This window comes from Hypoxylon trugodes (genome assembly GCF_022578975.1).
Source record: "Hypoxylon trugodes strain CBS 135444 unplaced genomic scaffold F4822scaffold_7, whole genome shotgun sequence".
NCBI classification, from domain to species: domain Eukaryota; kingdom Fungi; phylum Ascomycota; class Sordariomycetes; order Xylariales; family Hypoxylaceae; genus Hypoxylon; species Hypoxylon trugodes.
The window spans coordinates 1,323,112-1,341,207 of NW_026250022.1; the positions used below are offsets into that span (position 1 = coordinate 1,323,112).

Consider the following 18,096-nt stretch of genomic DNA (forward strand, 5'->3'; position numbering starts at 1 on the left):
GATGATGGCTAGCTGCATAGAGCACCTAACGAAATTGTTAGGGCTAATTATGTGATTTCTTGGGATTCGACATCTTAAGAGTGGATATTTTGAATGTTTACCTACCTGGATACCGTCCTAGGTAGGTAGACTCCTTATAATGCGTCTCTCTAGGTAAATTCTGTCCACGTGGAGAGGTCCCCGTCAATTTACGTTGAAAATGGCCCAATTAGGTCAAGCCGGATGGGCCAAGTACTGGTCTTGGGAGTGGAGGCTGAATGGTTTCATACCTTTTTTGGAGGAAACTGATTTTTGCCATTGGCCTCTACAGATCGGCCTTATGTGGAACTTGCATTGGCAGTCTATAGCAATGGACTACAAGGGGGGTTAAAGTTGTTTAACTTACAAATCAATCTCCTTTCTTTTGATTTGTAATGCGTCCACTTGGCTATACACGATACCAACAATAGGTATAAAATGCATTGGGACCATAATGGGATATCTCATCCATTGCCGATGAGTCCAGGGAAAGGTCATTCGTTTGTTGCCTCGTACTCATTGAATTTCTAGTCACTCCCGGTAAGTTATTATGTCGCTTTTATTTTCCTGGTACTATAAGACCGCTTTAGTTTACATCTACTTGGGCTAATTTCAACTGCCAGCGACCAATTCCTGTACTATGGCCATCTTCTGCGGAAATAAAACGACCCAGGATACGATAGAAAGTCCACAGAAAGGCCAAAATAGTCCACAAGATGCTGAGAAACAAGAACAAACCGAGCAGTTAAAAGAGGAGGTTCCCCCCCGAGACATCAGCGGTTGGAAGTGGTACCTAGCGATCGTCGCTATATGCTCTTCCACCTTCCTCTTCGCCTTAGACGGTACCATCGTTGCGGATATTCAACCGGTCATCATCGCCGATTTGGGCCATGTCGAGAAGCTCTCCTGGCTTGGTGTCGCCTACCAACTCTCAGCCTCCGCCACGAATTTATTCTGGGGCAAGGTCTACGCTCAATTCAACTCGAAATGGTTCTATATAATCAGCGTAATTCTCTTTGAAATCGGATCCGTCATTTGCGGCGCTGCCCCGAATATCAATGCCCTCATTATCGGACGGGCCATCTGTGGTATTGGTGGAGCGGGGATGTACGTAGGAGTCATGACTTTGATTGCTGCGACGACGACTATATCTGAGCGGCCGATGTACGTCTCGGTAACGGGCTTCACATGGGGAGGAGGGATCGTGCTTGGGCCTGTCATCGGGGGGGCTTTTAGTCAATCTCGGGTCGGCTGGCGATGGGCATTCTACATCAACCTATTCATCGGGGCCGCCTTCGCTCCGATATACCTCTCCCTGATCCCCAACAAGCACCCCCGCCGAGGTGCCCCATTAAAGGAGCGCGCGAAGGAGATGGACTGGGTTGGAGCTATCTTACAAGCAGGTGCCTGGATCACATTTATTCTGGCGATCAATTGGGGTGGTTTGACCTATCCTTGGAATTCGGGACCCATAATCGCTCTCTTCGTGGTCTCTGGTGTGCTTTTCATTGTCCTCGGGATCCAGCAGGTTTGGACCATATTCACGACGGTATCTCGTCGAATCATACCGGTTGAGTTCTTCTCATCGCGGACGATCCTCATCCTCTTTAGCGCGACCGCGGCCTCGGGGGCTTGCTCCTTCATTCCCATCTATTTTGTCGCGCTATTCTTCCAATTCACGCGTGAAGACACAGCGCTCGACGCAGGTATCCGGTTGTTGCCGTTTATTGTGGTCATGATTTTTGGTGTCTTCGCAAACGGCGCACTCCTATCGAAGACTGGTTACCACATGCCTTGGTACACTCTAGGTGGGGGGTTGGCTCTAGCCGGCGCCGCGCTGATGTACACAGTTGACCTATCGACCTCCGAGAGCCGCATCTATGGGTACACAGCGATCCTCGGTGCCGGTGTAGGAACATTCCTCCAAGCCTCATTCTCGGTTGCTCAGGCAGTGGTACAACTAGACCAGATCGCGTCCGCAGTGGGTTTCATCACTCTCGCACAATTCCTTGGTATTACAATCGCGCTAGCGGCTGGGAATGCGGTGTTCTTGAATGAGAGTCAGGAGCGCATAACTCGGATCTTGCCTGATGTTCCCTTGGAACAGATCCAACTTGCCATGCAAGGCGCGGGGTCTAATTTCGTCCAAAATCTCGAGCCAAATTTGAAGGTTCAGGTCTTGGAGGCGATTGTGGAATCTATTGGCAAGACATACATCTTAGTCGTTGCTGGTGGCGCTTTGGTAGTTGTTCTGAGCTTGCTGATGAAAAGGGAGCGATTGTTCATCAGTGGTGGAACAGTAGTTGCCTGAGGCCCGAGTAGTGTCAGTCAAAACCATGGTTCTTTATAGACTATTAAGAAGTTTATTAAGAGATTTATGATCTTTATTAATAGAGCTATACCTAGGGCTTAGGTAGGTATCTGAACTGACGATATAATCGTGCCCACCTCAAAGCCTGAATGTGGACGAATATTTATATGATATTAAGTTTAAGGCTCAATGGCATCGATACGAAGCTACTATTAATCTTATTATGATCGAAGGACTTAGAAACCCATACGTACATATTACTATGAAAACTTTACAAGCCATCATGGATTTCATGAATGCTTCTCTCAGGGGTAACTGCTTATGTAACTTTGTGATCATGTATCCTTTTCCCGACCGTTCGATAACAACGGAAGTATGGAGAATTTATATGCGAACGTTTATTACTATTGAATAGTGACAATGTGTATTAGACCCTTTTTATGTAAGTGTATATATCTCAGTGCCAAGTCTTCATAGGGGGGTGTCCCTGATGTACTATTTGGTGAGCCAATGTTCTTTGCAAACGAGTTAATTCAAATCAGTATATTTTTCCATCGGGCCCCGCCAATTTCTCGTCATTTGTTAGAACAAAGTGGTTCGACATCTAACGAGCACCCGCTATTCTGCGCTGGGATTCTAGATCTTTGGCATGGTCCAATTGGAGGGATGACGATTCGGCCGGTAGCGAAGTAAGAGCTAAGAAGCTCGTATATTAGAATGCATACCAAATAACGGTCACTATTGGCTGCGGTGAAACAAACATGAGCTTCATCTTGAGCTGAGAGTTTTGGGTGAGACTGACATACGCATCACCGCATAGGAGCAGTATGGATACCTCGAAACTTGCTTCCTCCTATTCTAGTTGATCATACCATCTATCGCCGTTTTATCTAGGGACCCCTTAGATAGTCTAGGTCATTATGTGCACGCTTGGGCTGGCCACTAAAACAAATTCGGTTAACTAGGAGGTGCGCTGCGTAGGAAGCAGCATTAAGGGATGAAGGGATCAAATTTACCCCGAGTTTCTAGAGGGACTTTTTTTTCGCAGGATTCGAGTTAGTGAACGGGGCTTCCGATGATGCAATCACCAATGTAAGTACGTCACATACGCACGTTGCGAGTCTAAGAGCGATGTTTTAATTGTTCAAATTTTTATAGATTTTTTTCTCATTTTTAACTATTTTTAACCTAACCCATTTCCTATCTATGAAACGAACCAGAGGCTTCATATTCGTAAGCGGACGGCGCGTGCGCGTAGGCATAGGGGGTTTGCCCTTGTGTAGCAGGCTGTTGCCCATAGTCTGCTTGGACCTGCCCGTAATATACGGGTGCTTGTCCCTGATCAGTCGTAGCTGGCACGTAATATACAGGCATTTGCGTCTGATCGGTTGGTGCTTGTACGAAAGCGCCGGATGTCTGAACATAGTTAGCAGGCACATAAATGACCTGTTGTTCATAGTTTGCGGGCACGTATACCTGCTCATAGGTTACAGGCTCTTGTCCATGAGGCGAAGGTACGTGTTCGGATACTTGTTCAGCAGCGGGGGCTGGAGCCGGAGCTGCTTGAACGGCCACACCGGAGTCGCCATCCGAGGGTTTTCTGTTCCATAATTTTCTTTCCATAGAATGCTCTGATCCATGAGCACCTAATCGAAGTGACGGTTTCGAGCTGTTTCGGCTGGTTAACGACTTGAACCCGTCGATGCACACGTCGAGGAGACTGTTTAGTGCAGGTAGCGAAGCTACAATAACAGCAAAAGTGATATCAATTGTGTTCCACGCATATACTCCGTAGTACTGCCAAGTGATGTCATTGTTGTAATGGAAAATGTCGATATTTCGAAGGATCGAGGCGAGGGTCGACATTCCACCTAGAGCGAAGATAGAAATGAGACGGGCCTTCTTCTTCCATGGCATTTGTAGGCGAGCCATAATAGTAATTGGGACGCAGAGAAGAGCAACGTCTGTTAGAATATGGAGAACGCGGGTTGCAAGACTCACGGCCGACATGTTGAGACATTTAATTTGAGTTGGGTCGGTCAAGCTGCCAATGGCAATTAGGGAGTAGCGCACTGGAACTGGTAGGCATTGGAAAGCCTGAATGAATACAGTGGTAGGCAAGAGAACCAAAAAAAGGCAGATGAATACCCAGTGTACTATCATCCATCTTTTGGAGGCCAGACCAGTGATACGCCGATTCGCGAAGGCAACGCTAAGCTTAACACAGAAGACACTGAAGTAAAAGAGAGGTTGCTCAACGTCGGCAATTCGCATAAACCAGTAGACCTCAGTGTATGTGCAGTCGTATATGTGTTTTCCTAAACAGCCTTTCGTATGAGAAGCAATATCGAGTGATAGGTAGATGATAGCACCAAGCTAGAATCATAAGCATATATACAAGTATACGGTATTAAGTATCATAGTGAACTTACAGCTCCGGGTATTATTAAATAGTCATCAAGACCAAAATTCTTCTTCTTAAACAATCTAACATAAACTCTTAGGGCGGTAAATAGAGCAATAAAAAATATTGAAACTGCTTCTCCTCCTATCAACGATGGAGCATTCGTCTCGAAGTGATAGTCAACCGGCCTAGGTGGACCAAAGGGTTCGGATTTGTTTGGATTAAGTTGCGAAGGCGCAACAATTAGAATCCCTCTTCGAATCAGCGCATCCGTCTCACTGATCGGGTCTTGGCCCATCAATGCCGATGGGTACGACATGACAACCCGATTATCGCCGACCTTTTAGGAAATGGGCGTTGGTGTTGGTGTTACGAGCTGCAAAGACGGAAGCAGCTAGGACTCATGAAAAGAGAGCAGCCCGCCACTGCTATATACAAAGGCGAGATATCTGTTGAGCATCGATACCCACCCTGACGTGAGACCTAAGAAACCTAAGGGACCTAGAAGACCCAGAAGGGCTGGAGGGGAGTGGGGAGGATTCATTCTTCTTAACATCTCGAATTTGGATCTGAACCATGGACGGTTCTCGCAGATTATTCACAATTCAGGCAATGCCGATGTACCTATGGATCTACCTTGATCTAGTATCAGCGCCTAATTAGGCCGTGACTAATGGGGGGGTCCGCATAGCCTCGAAGGATTGCAACACTATACGCAATGTAACATGGGTACGTCGTACCGTCACATTTTCCCACTCAGCTTGCTTATATAACCCCACGTGTTACCGTAATTAACGGTTTCCTGACCAGGTATATTAATCAAATATCATAAAATAAATAAAACATTCAAATCTCAACCCTGGAAGTTATTTTTAGGAAGGCATAGAATAGTTATGTCCGCTCTGCCGCTCTACTTTCGCTTAATTAGATAATCAACCGAATGTGATAAAAAATAATCCCGACATAATAATATCCAACTGTAAGCCCAGGCAGAGATCATCACTGTTGTAAAAAACCACCTCTATGTTTCCATAGGGCCTTATCCATGTAAACAAGACAGCCATTCCGTATACCATGGAGAAGACACGGGAAGAAGAGCAGGCGGTGATCAACGAATCAGTGGTATGTCTAACTTTTTACTTTGCCTTGTGTGATTTCTTTTTCGTGATACTCCTTTCGTAAGCAAGCTCAGAATCTCATCATTCCGTAGACGTGGGATAGTGATACCGATATCGAGAATCCGCTTAACTGGCCGAACTGGCGAAAATGGACGAACGTGGCGCTTATTTCCATGCAAGCGACGTTATCGCCAATTGCCTCGACTATCTTAGCCATAGGCGCAGAAGCTATTGCGAGTGATTTTCATCTCACAGATGCGTATACGCCAGCTCTTCCTACCGGTCTTTATGTCCTCGGTCTCGGACTAGGGCCCCTCGTTCTGGGACCATGTTCCGAACTTTACGGGAGAAGGATCATTTACCTGTGTAGTTTTACTATATTCACGATCCTGAACGTCGGATGCGCACTATCTCCAAATATCACCGCCCTTTCTATTTTACGACTTTTGAGCGGTGTCGCTGGCTCTGCGGGGCCAAGTTTGGGAGCCAGTAGCGTCGGTGACATGTTCCGGGTTGAGGAGAGAGGCAGAGCACAATCGGCTTACTCGTTTGGTCCGGTCATGGGTCCGGTACGTAGAAAATCAGAGTTTCATATCATTTATCTTGAGCTGCAGTATTAACTAGTGAAATAGGTGCTTGGCGGAGTTATTGGTGGCTTCATCGTGGACCGTACTCACGGCTGGCCCTGGCTTCTATGGACCGTTACGATCGCCTCAGGTGTTACAACTGCCTTTTCGGCGGTGTTCTTGAAAGAAACGTACGCGCCGTACCTATTGTCGCGTAAGGCTGCTCGTTTATCGAAAATCAATCGCGATACGAATTTACGGGTCGAGGGCGAAAAACATGCAAAAGATCTATTCAGTCGAGCGATTACGAGACCGATCCGATTACTTTTTACTTCACCTATTTGTGCTTTTATGAGCATTTATCTTTCTCTGTTAGTGACAGAATTCGCTGTATTACACACCGGGTGGCTAACCAGGATTACAGAATTTACGGCATATTATACCTTCACTTAATAACTATTTTACTTCTCTTCGGTCCAAATGAAATGTATGGTTTGTACTCTTACCATTGGACCGGTGGTAAGACTGGTCTGGCCTATCTTGGCGCTGGTGTTGGCAGTCTTATCGGTATGGTCATCACGGGAAAATTCATGAATTCTTCATTCGCTTCTGCTTTGGCGCGTCAGCAGCAACGTACGGGCTCTTCGATCCCAACTCCCGAACTTCGACTTCCGTTTATGCAAGTAGGCATGACTATTGTTCCTCTAGGGCTTATTATGTTCGGTTGGAGTGCTGGGCGTACCCACTGGATCGTGCCTCTTCTTGGCGCATGCATTTTCGGTACAGGCATGCTCATGGGTTATGTGTGTATCCACACGTATCTTGTGGATTGCTTTGGCAAATGGGCGGCTAGCGCCTTGGCTGCAGCCATTGTTACCAGATGTGCCATCACATGTGCGTTTTGTATCGTGGGATTCCAACTCTACAGGAAACTTGGTTACGACTGGTAAGTTGCCCTTCATTACTACTCTGAAGATATATCTCTAACGTCTAACAGGGGCTCAATGCTACTTGCATTCCTTTGTATTGCCATGATACCTATTCCGTTTGTTTTGCAGAGATATGGTCCTCGACTCCGGGAGAGACAGATTACTTTCTAGGAATTATATGTATAAGTCGCATGTAATCAACTATAGGATATAGTTTAGTAATGCGATGTTGATATATTCCATTAAGGAGGATTATCTAATCATAATATTTCTATTTCCCTCTATGTAAACCTTCGCTATTAAATCTGCTGTGAGAAGGCAATGATGACTAATTACTCAGTTAAATTTAAGCTATTTTTAAATCTCCAACTGGGAGCGTAGTAAGTGCTTTAATCCCTAGAAAATACAACATTGATTTAATCAATTCAATTCAATCAATCCATCCCTCCCCATCTTCACATCTTCACACCTTTTTCTCGAAAAGATCGATGAAACTATGAACCGGGATATCATCCTCTTCCGCCAATTTCATCATTTCTTCCACTGTAACACTCTCAAACTTACCCTTGCTCATATTATTTTTGAACTTCTTCTTAACAAGGTCTAGTGTTTCTGGATGCTTCGGGTGACCAATTGGAAATGCAACCACAATTTCGGGAATATCTTCACCAGACTTCAATTCGACCTTGAGTCCATTTGCCCCACTTCGCACCTTTTGATCATGATAATCTTTAGTAAATTGTTCGTCTTCCACGACAACAATCTTTTCTCGTAATTCATCCACCCTTGGGTCCGACGCCCATGGACTGTCATCTGCGTAGTCTTCGCCTTCGATGAAGGATCCCTTTATCAATGAAACTGCGACGATGTACTGAATACAGTGGTCTCGGTCCGCGGGATTCCTCAGAGGGCCCGTCTTGTCAATGATTGTCTTTGCTGCTTGTTGCGTTCGGATCGTCATTTTTTCAATATCACTTGCCGTCTTTCCTGCATGTTTCAATATTGCTGCAAGTTCAACTGCAGCTTCGGCAGCAGATATACCGTGGGCTTCGGCTACCACCAATTTGAAGAAATGATATTCCATTACGAACGAGCCAAATGGTCTCGGAATTCTGAGCTCTTCCCCGCCAAACAGGGTGTCTTTGAATCCCCACTTGGGTGCCGTAAGCACTGAAGGCGCCCCGGGCTGTCCAGCCTTAGCTAGGAAACAGAGATGTACGGCTCGCTTGCACGCATCTCCCGCAGCCCAACCCTTTCTGGGTCCTGCATTAGGCGCCTGGCGAAATGTACGGAGAGGGTGGCCATCCATCCAAGCATGACTCAGCGCGCTGAGGGCTTGCTCTTCACTCAGTCCTAGCAGATGCGCTACTACTGCTGTTGATGCAATTTTGACTAAGATGGTGTGGTCCAGGCCATGCTTGTTAAATGCGTTTTTCAACTGAAAGATACCCTGGATTTCGTATGCTTTAATTTGCGCTGTTAGGACTTCTTTCACTGTAATTGCTTTTCCGACGGCGTCCCCGGCAGCATGAGCACGGGAAAGCCAATCCGCTACTGCAATAATGGCGCCCAGGTTGTCGCTAGGATGACCCCATTCTGCACCGGGGTAGGCATCATTATGATCCAGATAGCGAATCAAGGCTCCGAAATCGAAAGCGCCTTTCACCGGATCGAGAACGAATCTTGTCCCTGGAAGTTTGAAGCCATTCGGAACTATTGTTCCTGGCACCACTGGGCCAACAAAGGCTCGCGCTTCTGATGATTGAGCAAGTGTCTCAACTGCACATCCGAGTGAATCAAGCAATGCTATTCGAGCTCGCTTGTATGCGAGTGGTGACGATATGTCTGTGTGGTAAACATAGGCTATAATGTCCTCAAGAATTTGATCATATATCGGCGGATTAGACATGTTGAGTTAGTCTTTCCAAAGACAATGAGCAGATGACATGTGTTTGGGGTGTTTGTCTATCTGTAAATGAAGCTAACTGGAGATACTAGTGTGCATGGGGGTACTTATATAAGTAGCTGAAGGTCGGTAGCTCCGCCGCGGATTGTTTTTTGATAAGCATCCAATCATACCAAGGTGGGTAAGCGACCTAACTTCCTTGTACAAGCATGCTGACTGCTTCAAGATCCGTCCTAGACTAAAATTCAACTGCATATCTCGAATGAACAGCATGGTGTGATAATCAAGATAGAATTTTTTTTTTTTAATTTTCTGCGCTCAAGCCGTCAGTATATGCCCAATTCTAGCCCGACTATCTATGTATTTCTTATGTGTCGATCAGAAACCACGCAACTTTTCAGTATCTCGGCCTAACAACTCAACTAGCTCAGCCAAATCTGCTCCGCTTCCTAGAGAGAGCACTATCTGCTCGATTCTATCCCGTGTTTCTACGTCAATAATACCCCCTGTAAGCATTTTCCATTTCTCCCGTATCTCTTCATTGGTCAGCAGCGGTTTCACACCTCTCGGTGCCTCCACGAAGACCTCTATCTTCTCTCTTGTCTGGTCTTTGAAAGTGGTCGTCATCCGTTGAAACCACATGGTCTTCTTATCTTTGTTGAATTCCGTGTTGTGCACACACTGGATCTTGTCTACCCACTTCCATACCTCATCACGGTCAAGGCTGGCGGGAGTAAACTGTCCTACAAGAACAGCTCCATCTACAATCTGAGATGCCGCAGCATACGGTGCACTCATTTGCGCACTTGTCATCTCAACCGGTCGTTTTGGTGACCAGCCACCTTTTTTGAATGCCGGTTCCGACATCTCTACGACAATTTCATCTATCGCCTCCACATCACTCAAGACGTCCGGATGCTGTTCTTGAACCTTCCTAATACAGTCAATGGTTCCGTGTGTGGCGGCCATACTGGCATAAGGCTTCACATTGATGTTCTGAAGCTCCCAATTCTTCCCTAGGTTCTCAGTGATCCGGTGAGGTGTTGTAGGTGGATCCCGTGTTCCACCATTCCCAAAAGTAGAGATAAACCCGCCATAAGGAGTCTCAAGAACTTTATCAATGCCAGTATAGTCTTGAGACGCCATGATGGCTGAAAATAGACCATTGCGTGAAGCAAAGCCATGTTGCATACGCTTCACCATAGAACCGTATTGCGCACTCATAAGCCCACAAGCTTGTGTGCAAGCAATGCCAATTGCATCTTCGATCTTCTCGACACTGAGACCCAAGAGCTTTGAAGATGCGGCAGCTGCTGCTGCAGGTCCAAACACAGCCCCGGAATGCCATCCACGGCTGAGAATGTCACCACCCCATAAACCAAAGCCGATTCGTGGACCAACTTCATAGCCGATCAATGCCGCAAGTAGGAATTGTGAATCAGTTATTGATGAATGATCATGTTGAACAAGTGCGCAGAGTGCGGGAAGCACTACAGACGAGGAATGTATTGGAGATTCTGAGTGGAAGTCATCTAATTCAAAGGCTTGAATGAAGGATGAATTGAGAAGCGCCGCTGCCAACGGACCGACTTTCTATGCGTACGTGTGAGCATACGCAAACTTCCCATTAGATTAAAGCGTACCTTATTCCATCCCCACACTGAGCACGAACCGGCGGATTCCATAGAGAGAACTGCCCTGGTGCCCGTTTCCGACCACGGCAAACGTGACCCGATAATCGCACACCCTAACCCATCGAGGACTAGGTATTTTGTCCTTGTTACCACATCGTCCGGGATATCCGCTAATTGCAGTGAGTTTACCCATTCGCACAATTCGGCCGTAATGGCAGGTGAACTTTGACTAGGATTCTCAGCCATAATAGTTGTCGGAGATGGAAAAACCTTGTATTAGGAAGTTGGTTTCTCTTCCAATTGCAGGTTTGTGTGATATTCTTCCTTTTGTCGGGAAGGATATTGGTCGTGGGGTGCATGTCCACGCATCCTCGGTAAAAAATCAGCAAAAGCACATCGTACCCCTGGACGTTCTACGATACGTAACATCTGCATGAGGTTTAGGGCTGATTCTGGAGCTTCTTCCGCGATAGGCAACGTTGAACGAGCTATTCCATGCCCGTGTTACATCATCCTGCGCAGCTCGTTCTACAACTAATAATAGCAAAACGTGTCTCCTATGAGAGTACCCACTACGGACCTAAATACCAAGATCAGGCGGTGCTAATGCAGATACGGATGCTGGTTACTTGGCGAATACTACCTTATAATAACGCCGGCCGTTATTTTCCAGGTTTACTAATAATCGCTGCGGCTCTTGCGAACTAGCCAGCATAGCTTGATCCACTTTACGTGATAAGTGCGTTTATTAGCCATCTCTTGGGGGCTGGAGGATTCAGTAAATCACTTTACGAAAGCAGACGTGAAGGAGGAACTGAAATAATTCAAGTAATCTCTTCCCGGGCCAAGGGTTAATCCACTGCAGCCCTATACTAGGTGCGGTACTTGTATGGCGTATGATAGGCAAATGAAATGGGTACCAAGGCAGATTTTGCCTAGCTAAGATTACAGAAAAGACGATTTGATGCGTACTTCCATGTGAGGTTAAGGCCTAGAGTCTTAGTTCATCACTATGGTGCTTACCATGGTGTTTTGGCCTTGTTATCCGCTAAGGTATTCCAACATTTGCTTTCTTTAAACCGTTGCCTTTCCACTTTTTGACCCTTCATGGTGTTTCCACCCCACGACCTTTAGTCTAGTTCCCAAGACACAATGGCGGCCACAGTTCACTCCTTCATCAAGCTTCTGCTTGACTTTTACTATTATTTGTTGAATAAAGTTTTCGTTTTCCCGTCCCTTGAGAAGCTGTGGGTCATAGACTTGCGAACATTTCGGCCGTATAGCATTTCAATAAACCACAATGCCGTCCAGGCTACTGAGTTCCGAAAGATATCACCACTTGGCATTACGGCTAGTCCCCAGGACCATATAGCCAAAGGCTTAACCTTACTTGATCCGGGCTTCAGGAACACTGCTGTTGGAGAAAGTCGTATTACACACATGTATAACCCTCGTTAACCCTAAACGTAATCGGATAGTTAATCTAATTGATTCCACAGTGATGGTAACCGTGGCCTGCTACAGTATCGTCAATATTCTATCAGCTACCTCGTCACCCATCATGACTACGAGGACGTTGTGCATCTACTAGTGTGGGGTCACCTTCCTACACTAGATGAGAAGCTCAACTTCAGAAGCCGAGTTGCCAAGCAAATGGTCCCTGATCAGTCAATCATTAGGGTCATCCAAGCATTCAGGTATGCACTCCCGGATACCAAGACATTATGTACACACCTTACTGATCCCTCAAAGCCCAGATGCACCCGCCTACTTGATCGTTGCTGCGGGTCTAACCGCCTGGGCGGCGTCAGACCCGGATTCGGTTCCAGTTTACAGAGGATATTCAATATATGAGAAAGATTCCAATGCCGTCGATGAAGGCATCTACAGGAGTCTCGCTGCCTTCGCAACAGTCGTGGCGATCATGGCCTGTCACCAGCAAGGCAAACCTTTTACACCACATGCTGACCCAACACTCTCAACCATCGAAAATATGCTCATTATGATGGGTCGGCCACACGATAGACAAGCAGCTTCGGCTCTTAATAAGCTCTGGATTCTATTCGCCGATCACGAAATAACCAACTCAACTGCCGCATTCCTCAACGCCACCTCTTGTCTAAGCGATCCTATCTCGGCTTGTGTTGCGTCTGTGGCTTCGGGTAACGGTCCGTTGCATGGTGGCGCTATTGATCTTGCATACAAGAGATTTAAGCAAATGCGGAACAAGGAGGGCGTCAGAAAACATATGGCCGATGTAAAAGCTAAGAAAACTAGACTTATGGGCGTGGGACACCGCGTATATCGAACTATCGATCCGAGAATACCTCACCTTCACTCTATTATGGCCGACCTCGAGACGAATGTATCGCAAAACCCGCTGCTCGACGTCGTACTAGAAATCGACCGTACAGTTGCCGAAGATCCGTATTTTACGTCGAGAAAACTTAGCATTAACGCCGACTTGTATTCCTCGTTTGCCTACGCAGCGCTGTAAGTTTTTCTTTCCTTCTCCGCGAATTTTCATACCACGTGGAGGTATGTGGAACTAATAGTGCAACAGTGGATTCGACCCAAGGATATTCACACCGCTCGCAATGACGGCGCGATGCGCTGGTGCGCTCGCACACTGGAGAGAGAGCATGAGTAAGTCCTAGATTCTCCCGTTTTTGGTACTGATCAGCAAATTAACAAGAACTTAGATCAACCTCCATGTTTATGGCGACCTCGACAAGTATTTACTGGCGAAGTGGCATCGTAATGATTTATTTTGTTTTAATTATTTGATGATCTTCAAGAATTTTTACCCTTTTCTAGAATTATAGTTCTCTTCTAGAATAATATAAATTTCAAACCAATTAGAATTGTGTTTTACTTAGATGTCAATCGATCGTCGCACATGGCAGCGTTGCGTCTACCCTACTTTTTCTCCTCACAATGTGATCTTGTACAACGACACGTTAAATTATCCGGCTAGATGATGTGATGCTAGTGAGCGACGATCGTCAGCACTTTCTAGGTACACTTCCAGGTACATGCAACCTTCTAGGCACCCTGCATATGCGCCGTATCCATACGGCGGTTTGACGATCTTACGGCCCCCACGTTACTTTCTCTTCTGACGGTGGTACGATTAAGCATAAACCACCGTTACGATCAGTCATTTAAGTATATCAGTGATAGGAGGTACGTACTTGTTACAAAAGCACCCCCCATTTGATAGTAACACCTTTAAGACTATACTCTATCCCATTATAAGGTACGGAAATTCGTTTAAAGAGACTTGGTTTTTATTATAACCTGATTATGAAATATATTACTAAACCGTTCCAAATAACTTTTTCGAACAACCCATAAGTTCGGATTCGCACTTCCTAAGGAGAATCCTTCGCCGACCACATCCATGCGTTGCTCATCGGAACAACGGAAAATGTCTTTTAACAGTTTTCCGACCTGACTTTACATGACGTGGCCCTGGTTTCCATCGGTACTAATAATCCGTTTTCATATTCCGCTCCGATCCCGCACGTAGATTACAATCACGCGCTTCCTCATGCGAAACGCAGGGACTCAGGGATTAAATCATCATTCATCTCTTCGCCAACATAACCAACAACCCCACTAAATCTTTCATCTTTTTGGCAAAATCCCATTCTAATTGTTGGTATTAGCACATCATGGCAACTGAGGCTGAGAAATGGATGAACCTTCCTCAAGACCATATGGTCCGCTCTACGAAGCTACCCTGGTACCATCAAGATTTCGAGTATAAGCTTAAGCCGAAGTTCCGGAAGCTTCTCGAGGAATGGAGTGGTATCGCTCCCGAAGAAGTTGTTCCTCATATCCAACGAGTTGTAAGTCGCGTTGGTAGTTCAAAGCGCCAGCGATGGCTGACCCGAGGCGCAGCGGGACGTAGCCTGGCACGTCTTTCCATGGCCGTGCATCGGAGAGTTCTGGTTCATTGAGCAAGGGCTCCTCCGACATCCCGATTATTCTAATATCCTCAAACGAATCACTACCACTACCCCACCTCCCAAATTTCTCGATCTAGGAACTTGTCTAGGTCAGGATGTGCGCACGCTTACTCACGACGGAGCTTCGCCGTCTACTTTGTACGGTGCGGACATCCTTCCGGGATTCAGGGACGCGGGATATGCCCTGTTTAGGGACAGCGACCGTCTAGATCCATCTCACTTCATTACCGGTGATATCTTCTCCGATGTAGATGACCTCGGAAAGACAAGGGGTACATGGGATATCATCCATATTGCTATGTTCTTGCACATCTTCGCACTGCCCGAGCAACAAGCCGTAAGCAGGAATATTATGAAATTACTCAAGCCCGTACCAGGATCAACGATCATCGGTACACAGACCGGCTCGTTGGATGCGGGAGAATTAACCCTGAAGCCGCCATTTTGCGAACCCGGTGAGCATAAGACCATTTACCGGCAAAACAAAGACACTATGAAGGAACTATTTGAGAAAGCTGCCGACGCAGCCGGATTGAAAGTCAATGTATGGACCGAGTATGACGAGGATGAGGCGAGAGAGAGAGCGGAGGGTCGTAAGGCGAAAGGCGACGAATGGGAGAAGAAGGAAAGATTCTTCGCTGGCGATAAAGAGAGAAGGATCTTTTTCAGAGTGGACGTGCTCTAATTTGACCTAGGACTTTCTCGTAGAAATATAACCCTTAGTATGGAGATATTATCATTATGACCTACCTAGCCTTGTCGTGGTATATTATATCTTAGAGTTCCACTAGGACTTACGGTACTTTAACCGTTCAGCTCTTCCTCACTAAGGTCTAGAGATATTAGGTAAACAGGGGAATTATTGAAATCACGGGTTTACCGCTTATTCCCGGACTCCCATACCCACCTAATCTGGCATTACTTAATAGTGTGGGTATCTTCCTGAGTAATTGATATTGAGGCACGTAGGACTTACATGGTTACTAATCGTAGCTGGAGTTTGGATTATCTTCGGTTCCGGATATTTATTGGCATGGATTGGGGAGAATGAAGCTATTCTGATACCCCGCTAGCGTTATAGGGATGATGTAATACTGTGTTGAATCAGTGATACATCTTTTTCTGCCTACACTATTAGACTATTAGAATTAAGCTTAGAGTTTGTGGATCACCGATCAAAATCGGAACCAACGGAAACTTTGGAACTCATTTAGGTGGAGGACCACGCTAAAACTAAGCCTATAGAAGTTCCACTCCAAATCGGCCCCACCTACTTAAAGGAGACGAGTGTAACACAAAGAAACATGGCTGCTTTAGATCCGTCTAAGTAAGCAAGTCCTACGCGCACTAACCACTCTCACCGAAACTAAAACGCGCATCCTACTAAAAGAAACGTACTATGTAGACCAATGACCTTGAGGGGTAAGGATGCTAGGATATAGAGCCGGACGGAATAATAATGGCCGCATGGGGGGTTATCAGCTTCAGACACGCAACATATGTTCATCCAATCAACCGTGTCTACGTCACACGAGGCTTTCACCCGTGTTGCAATTTAGGTTACCATAGGCTTATGGGTACCTAGGTATCTAGTACCTTGGAGATTGCACCTAACTATTTAGTTGCTTAAATATTAGCGTATTTACCAATTCAAAGTCCTTCATGCTTTAGGAGCCAAACTAGATCCTCCTTAGCAATATCAAAACACCTGCTTACGCAAGTAAAAGAGTGTAGATCATATATCATTTTTAATATAGTTAGTTACCATCTTCGCTGAATGCTGCCCACTTAAGTCTAGAACATACATATGCAGTGTACTATGTAGATAAGAAACCCGGCTGGCCACATGCTGTGTCACCATCCAATGTAACTCATGTATTTGTCGTATAAATGAAGAAAAAAACAACTTAGTTGATGATAAGAGGATTGTATTTCTTTACGGGTCTCGGTACTTAAGGTTTACGGCCACTGCCGTCGGCTTTAACTGTATTTCGGCCACCATTTAACTACCGGGAAGGATCGAACCTTGTTAGGTTGTAAGGATGGTGATTCAAGCTAAAGCCAACCACCTTAAATACTAAATTGCATAATAGGTACGTACTTAGGTACAGTAGTATCCGTTAAACATTTCCCCTTTAGGTAGTACTCATGCACACTATTCTATTTCAGGAATGGTTATCTCAACAGCAAACGGCAAATCAAGAACCGTATTTTCACGTTTTCACAAAGATCGACATACCTCCAATTTAGCCCCGCAACATCTTCAGGGGTCGATATTCATCCTTCTCCACGCCTCGTCGTCACCATATCCTCAATCCGCCTTGAGGAATAAACTTGGGCTTCCACTAGTGTGCCGCCCACAACGGCAGATCAAACACCATGCAGCCATATTCAGACATCACCTCCGTCGCCTTCGGCGTTCTTTGCATCGCCTCTGCGCTGCCTTTCGTTGGCGTCCCGTTCCCGAGTCGGGCGTGGTCAACCTACTATGCCGACAAGAATCGCTGGATGTCGCAGTTATCTGGTGGGCGCCTTACTCCTAAGCAAGCTGGGTACGCGGGAGCTTCATTGAGAGTCGCGGTTGGATCTTGTTGCATCTACCAGCCGACGCGCGTTGCAGCGTTACTGGTTAATGGGGCGGTTGTGGTTCGGGGTACCATGGTCGCATATCGGGATAAGAGACCGATGAGACCGCAGTGGACCATGTTGAGTGCTATCGGCCTATGCTTGCTGCTGGAAAAGTTGTGAGACGCGCGACATGCAAGCGAACTCATAGCATGGACATCACGGCTTAGACTCGAATTTGGGCTGATGGCTGTGAAGGGCCAGCCTCCTCCCGCTAAGCGATCGGTGAATGGGACGAAAAAGATGGCGCGGGAATCCAATACTGCTGTCTCCTATTCACCGCAGGCAGAAAACAACGTGATGGCTTGCGACCGACGCCAAAGAGCTAGGGGATTTCAACGCTATAAGATATGCCCTAGGGGTGCTACAAGAAACGATAAAGTAGCTCCCGTAACAACTCATATAGCGCCTACATCTAGCCTATTACCCCTCTACACACTATTACCCAGGTGCAGAATTTATTTAGGGGGGTTCTAAGTCAATTCTTAGGTACCTAGGTATTTAATGATTAGTCTACTAGAGTTGAATTTATTCACAAGTACCTACATACCTGGACACCTGTCTACATCTACACCTACCTAGGTAGGTATACGGCATCTCTTAAGATACGC

At 46.2% G+C, this 18,096-nt stretch overlaps 8 protein-coding genes across 8 annotated transcripts; 5 read left to right on the forward strand and 3 right to left on the reverse strand.

The window, feature by feature from the left end:
- The first annotated feature begins 29 nt into the window (after positions 1–29).
- On the forward strand, positions 30–2,661 carry F4822DRAFT_410103 (major facilitator superfamily domain-containing protein). The gene is made up of 2 exons (XM_051458726.1): positions 30–558; positions 642–2,661. The coding sequence occupies exon 2, from the start codon at positions 659–661 to the stop codon at positions 2,327–2,329; it is 1,671 nt and encodes a 556-aa protein (XP_051312226.1). The 5' UTR covers positions 30–558; positions 642–658; the 3' UTR covers positions 2,330–2,661.
- Positions 2,662–3,458: 797 nt separating this feature from the next.
- F4822DRAFT_316870 (uncharacterized protein) lies at positions 3,459–5,380 on the reverse strand. Its single transcript, XM_051455411.1, has 3 exons — positions 4,762–5,380; positions 3,806–4,705; positions 3,459–3,745 (listed from the first exon to the last, which is right to left on the reverse strand). Exons 1-3 carry the CDS (start codon positions 5,050–5,052, stop codon positions 3,530–3,532), a joined length of 1,407 nt encoding a protein of 468 aa, XP_051312227.1. The 5' UTR covers positions 5,053–5,380; the 3' UTR covers positions 3,459–3,529.
- A 214-nt stretch (positions 5,381–5,594) lies between these two features.
- On the forward strand, positions 5,595–7,680 carry F4822DRAFT_410108 (major facilitator superfamily domain-containing protein). Its single transcript, XM_051458727.1, has 5 exons — positions 5,595–5,855; positions 5,944–6,420; positions 6,484–6,788; positions 6,842–7,363; positions 7,415–7,680. The coding sequence occupies exons 1-5, from the start codon at positions 5,808–5,810 to the stop codon at positions 7,515–7,517; spliced, it is 1,455 nt and encodes a 484-aa protein (XP_051312228.1). The 5' UTR covers positions 5,595–5,807; the 3' UTR covers positions 7,518–7,680.
- Positions 7,681–9,343, reverse strand: F4822DRAFT_410109 (MmgE/PrpD family-domain-containing protein). Its single transcript, XM_051458728.1, has one exon. The coding sequence runs from the start codon at positions 9,253–9,255 to the stop codon at positions 7,810–7,812; it is 1,446 nt and encodes a 481-aa protein (XP_051312229.1). The 5' UTR covers positions 9,256–9,343; the 3' UTR covers positions 7,681–7,809.
- F4822DRAFT_410111 (2-methylcitrate dehydratase PrpD) lies at positions 9,344–11,540 on the reverse strand. Its single transcript, XM_051458729.1, has 3 exons — positions 10,898–11,540; positions 9,479–10,847; positions 9,344–9,429 (listed from the first exon to the last, which is right to left on the reverse strand). Exons 1-2 carry the CDS (start codon positions 11,130–11,132, stop codon positions 9,631–9,633), a joined length of 1,452 nt encoding a protein of 483 aa, XP_051312230.1. The 5' UTR covers positions 11,133–11,540; the 3' UTR covers positions 9,344–9,429; positions 9,479–9,630.
- A 78-nt stretch (positions 11,541–11,618) lies between these two features.
- On the forward strand, positions 11,619–13,740 carry F4822DRAFT_410113 (citrate synthase). The gene is made up of 5 exons (XM_051458730.1): positions 11,619–12,328; positions 12,386–12,583; positions 12,639–13,379; positions 13,450–13,532; positions 13,589–13,740. Exons 1-5 carry the CDS (start codon positions 12,039–12,041, stop codon positions 13,645–13,647), a joined length of 1,371 nt encoding a protein of 456 aa, XP_051312231.1. The 5' UTR covers positions 11,619–12,038; the 3' UTR covers positions 13,648–13,740.
- Positions 13,741–14,110: 370 nt separating this feature from the next.
- Positions 14,111–15,732, forward strand: F4822DRAFT_410117 (uncharacterized protein). The gene is made up of 2 exons (XM_051458731.1): positions 14,111–14,740; positions 14,793–15,732. Exons 1-2 carry the CDS (start codon positions 14,564–14,566, stop codon positions 15,543–15,545), a joined length of 930 nt encoding a protein of 309 aa, XP_051312232.1. The 5' UTR covers positions 14,111–14,563; the 3' UTR covers positions 15,546–15,732.
- A 1,507-nt stretch (positions 15,733–17,239) lies between these two features.
- Positions 17,240–17,608, forward strand: F4822DRAFT_431330 (uncharacterized protein; the record flags this gene model as incomplete). Its single annotated transcript, XM_051461460.1, has 1 exon — positions 17,240–17,608. One exon carries the CDS (start codon positions 17,240–17,242, stop codon positions 17,606–17,608), a length of 369 nt encoding a protein of 122 aa, XP_051312233.1.
- Positions 17,609–18,096: the final 488 nt, after the last annotated feature.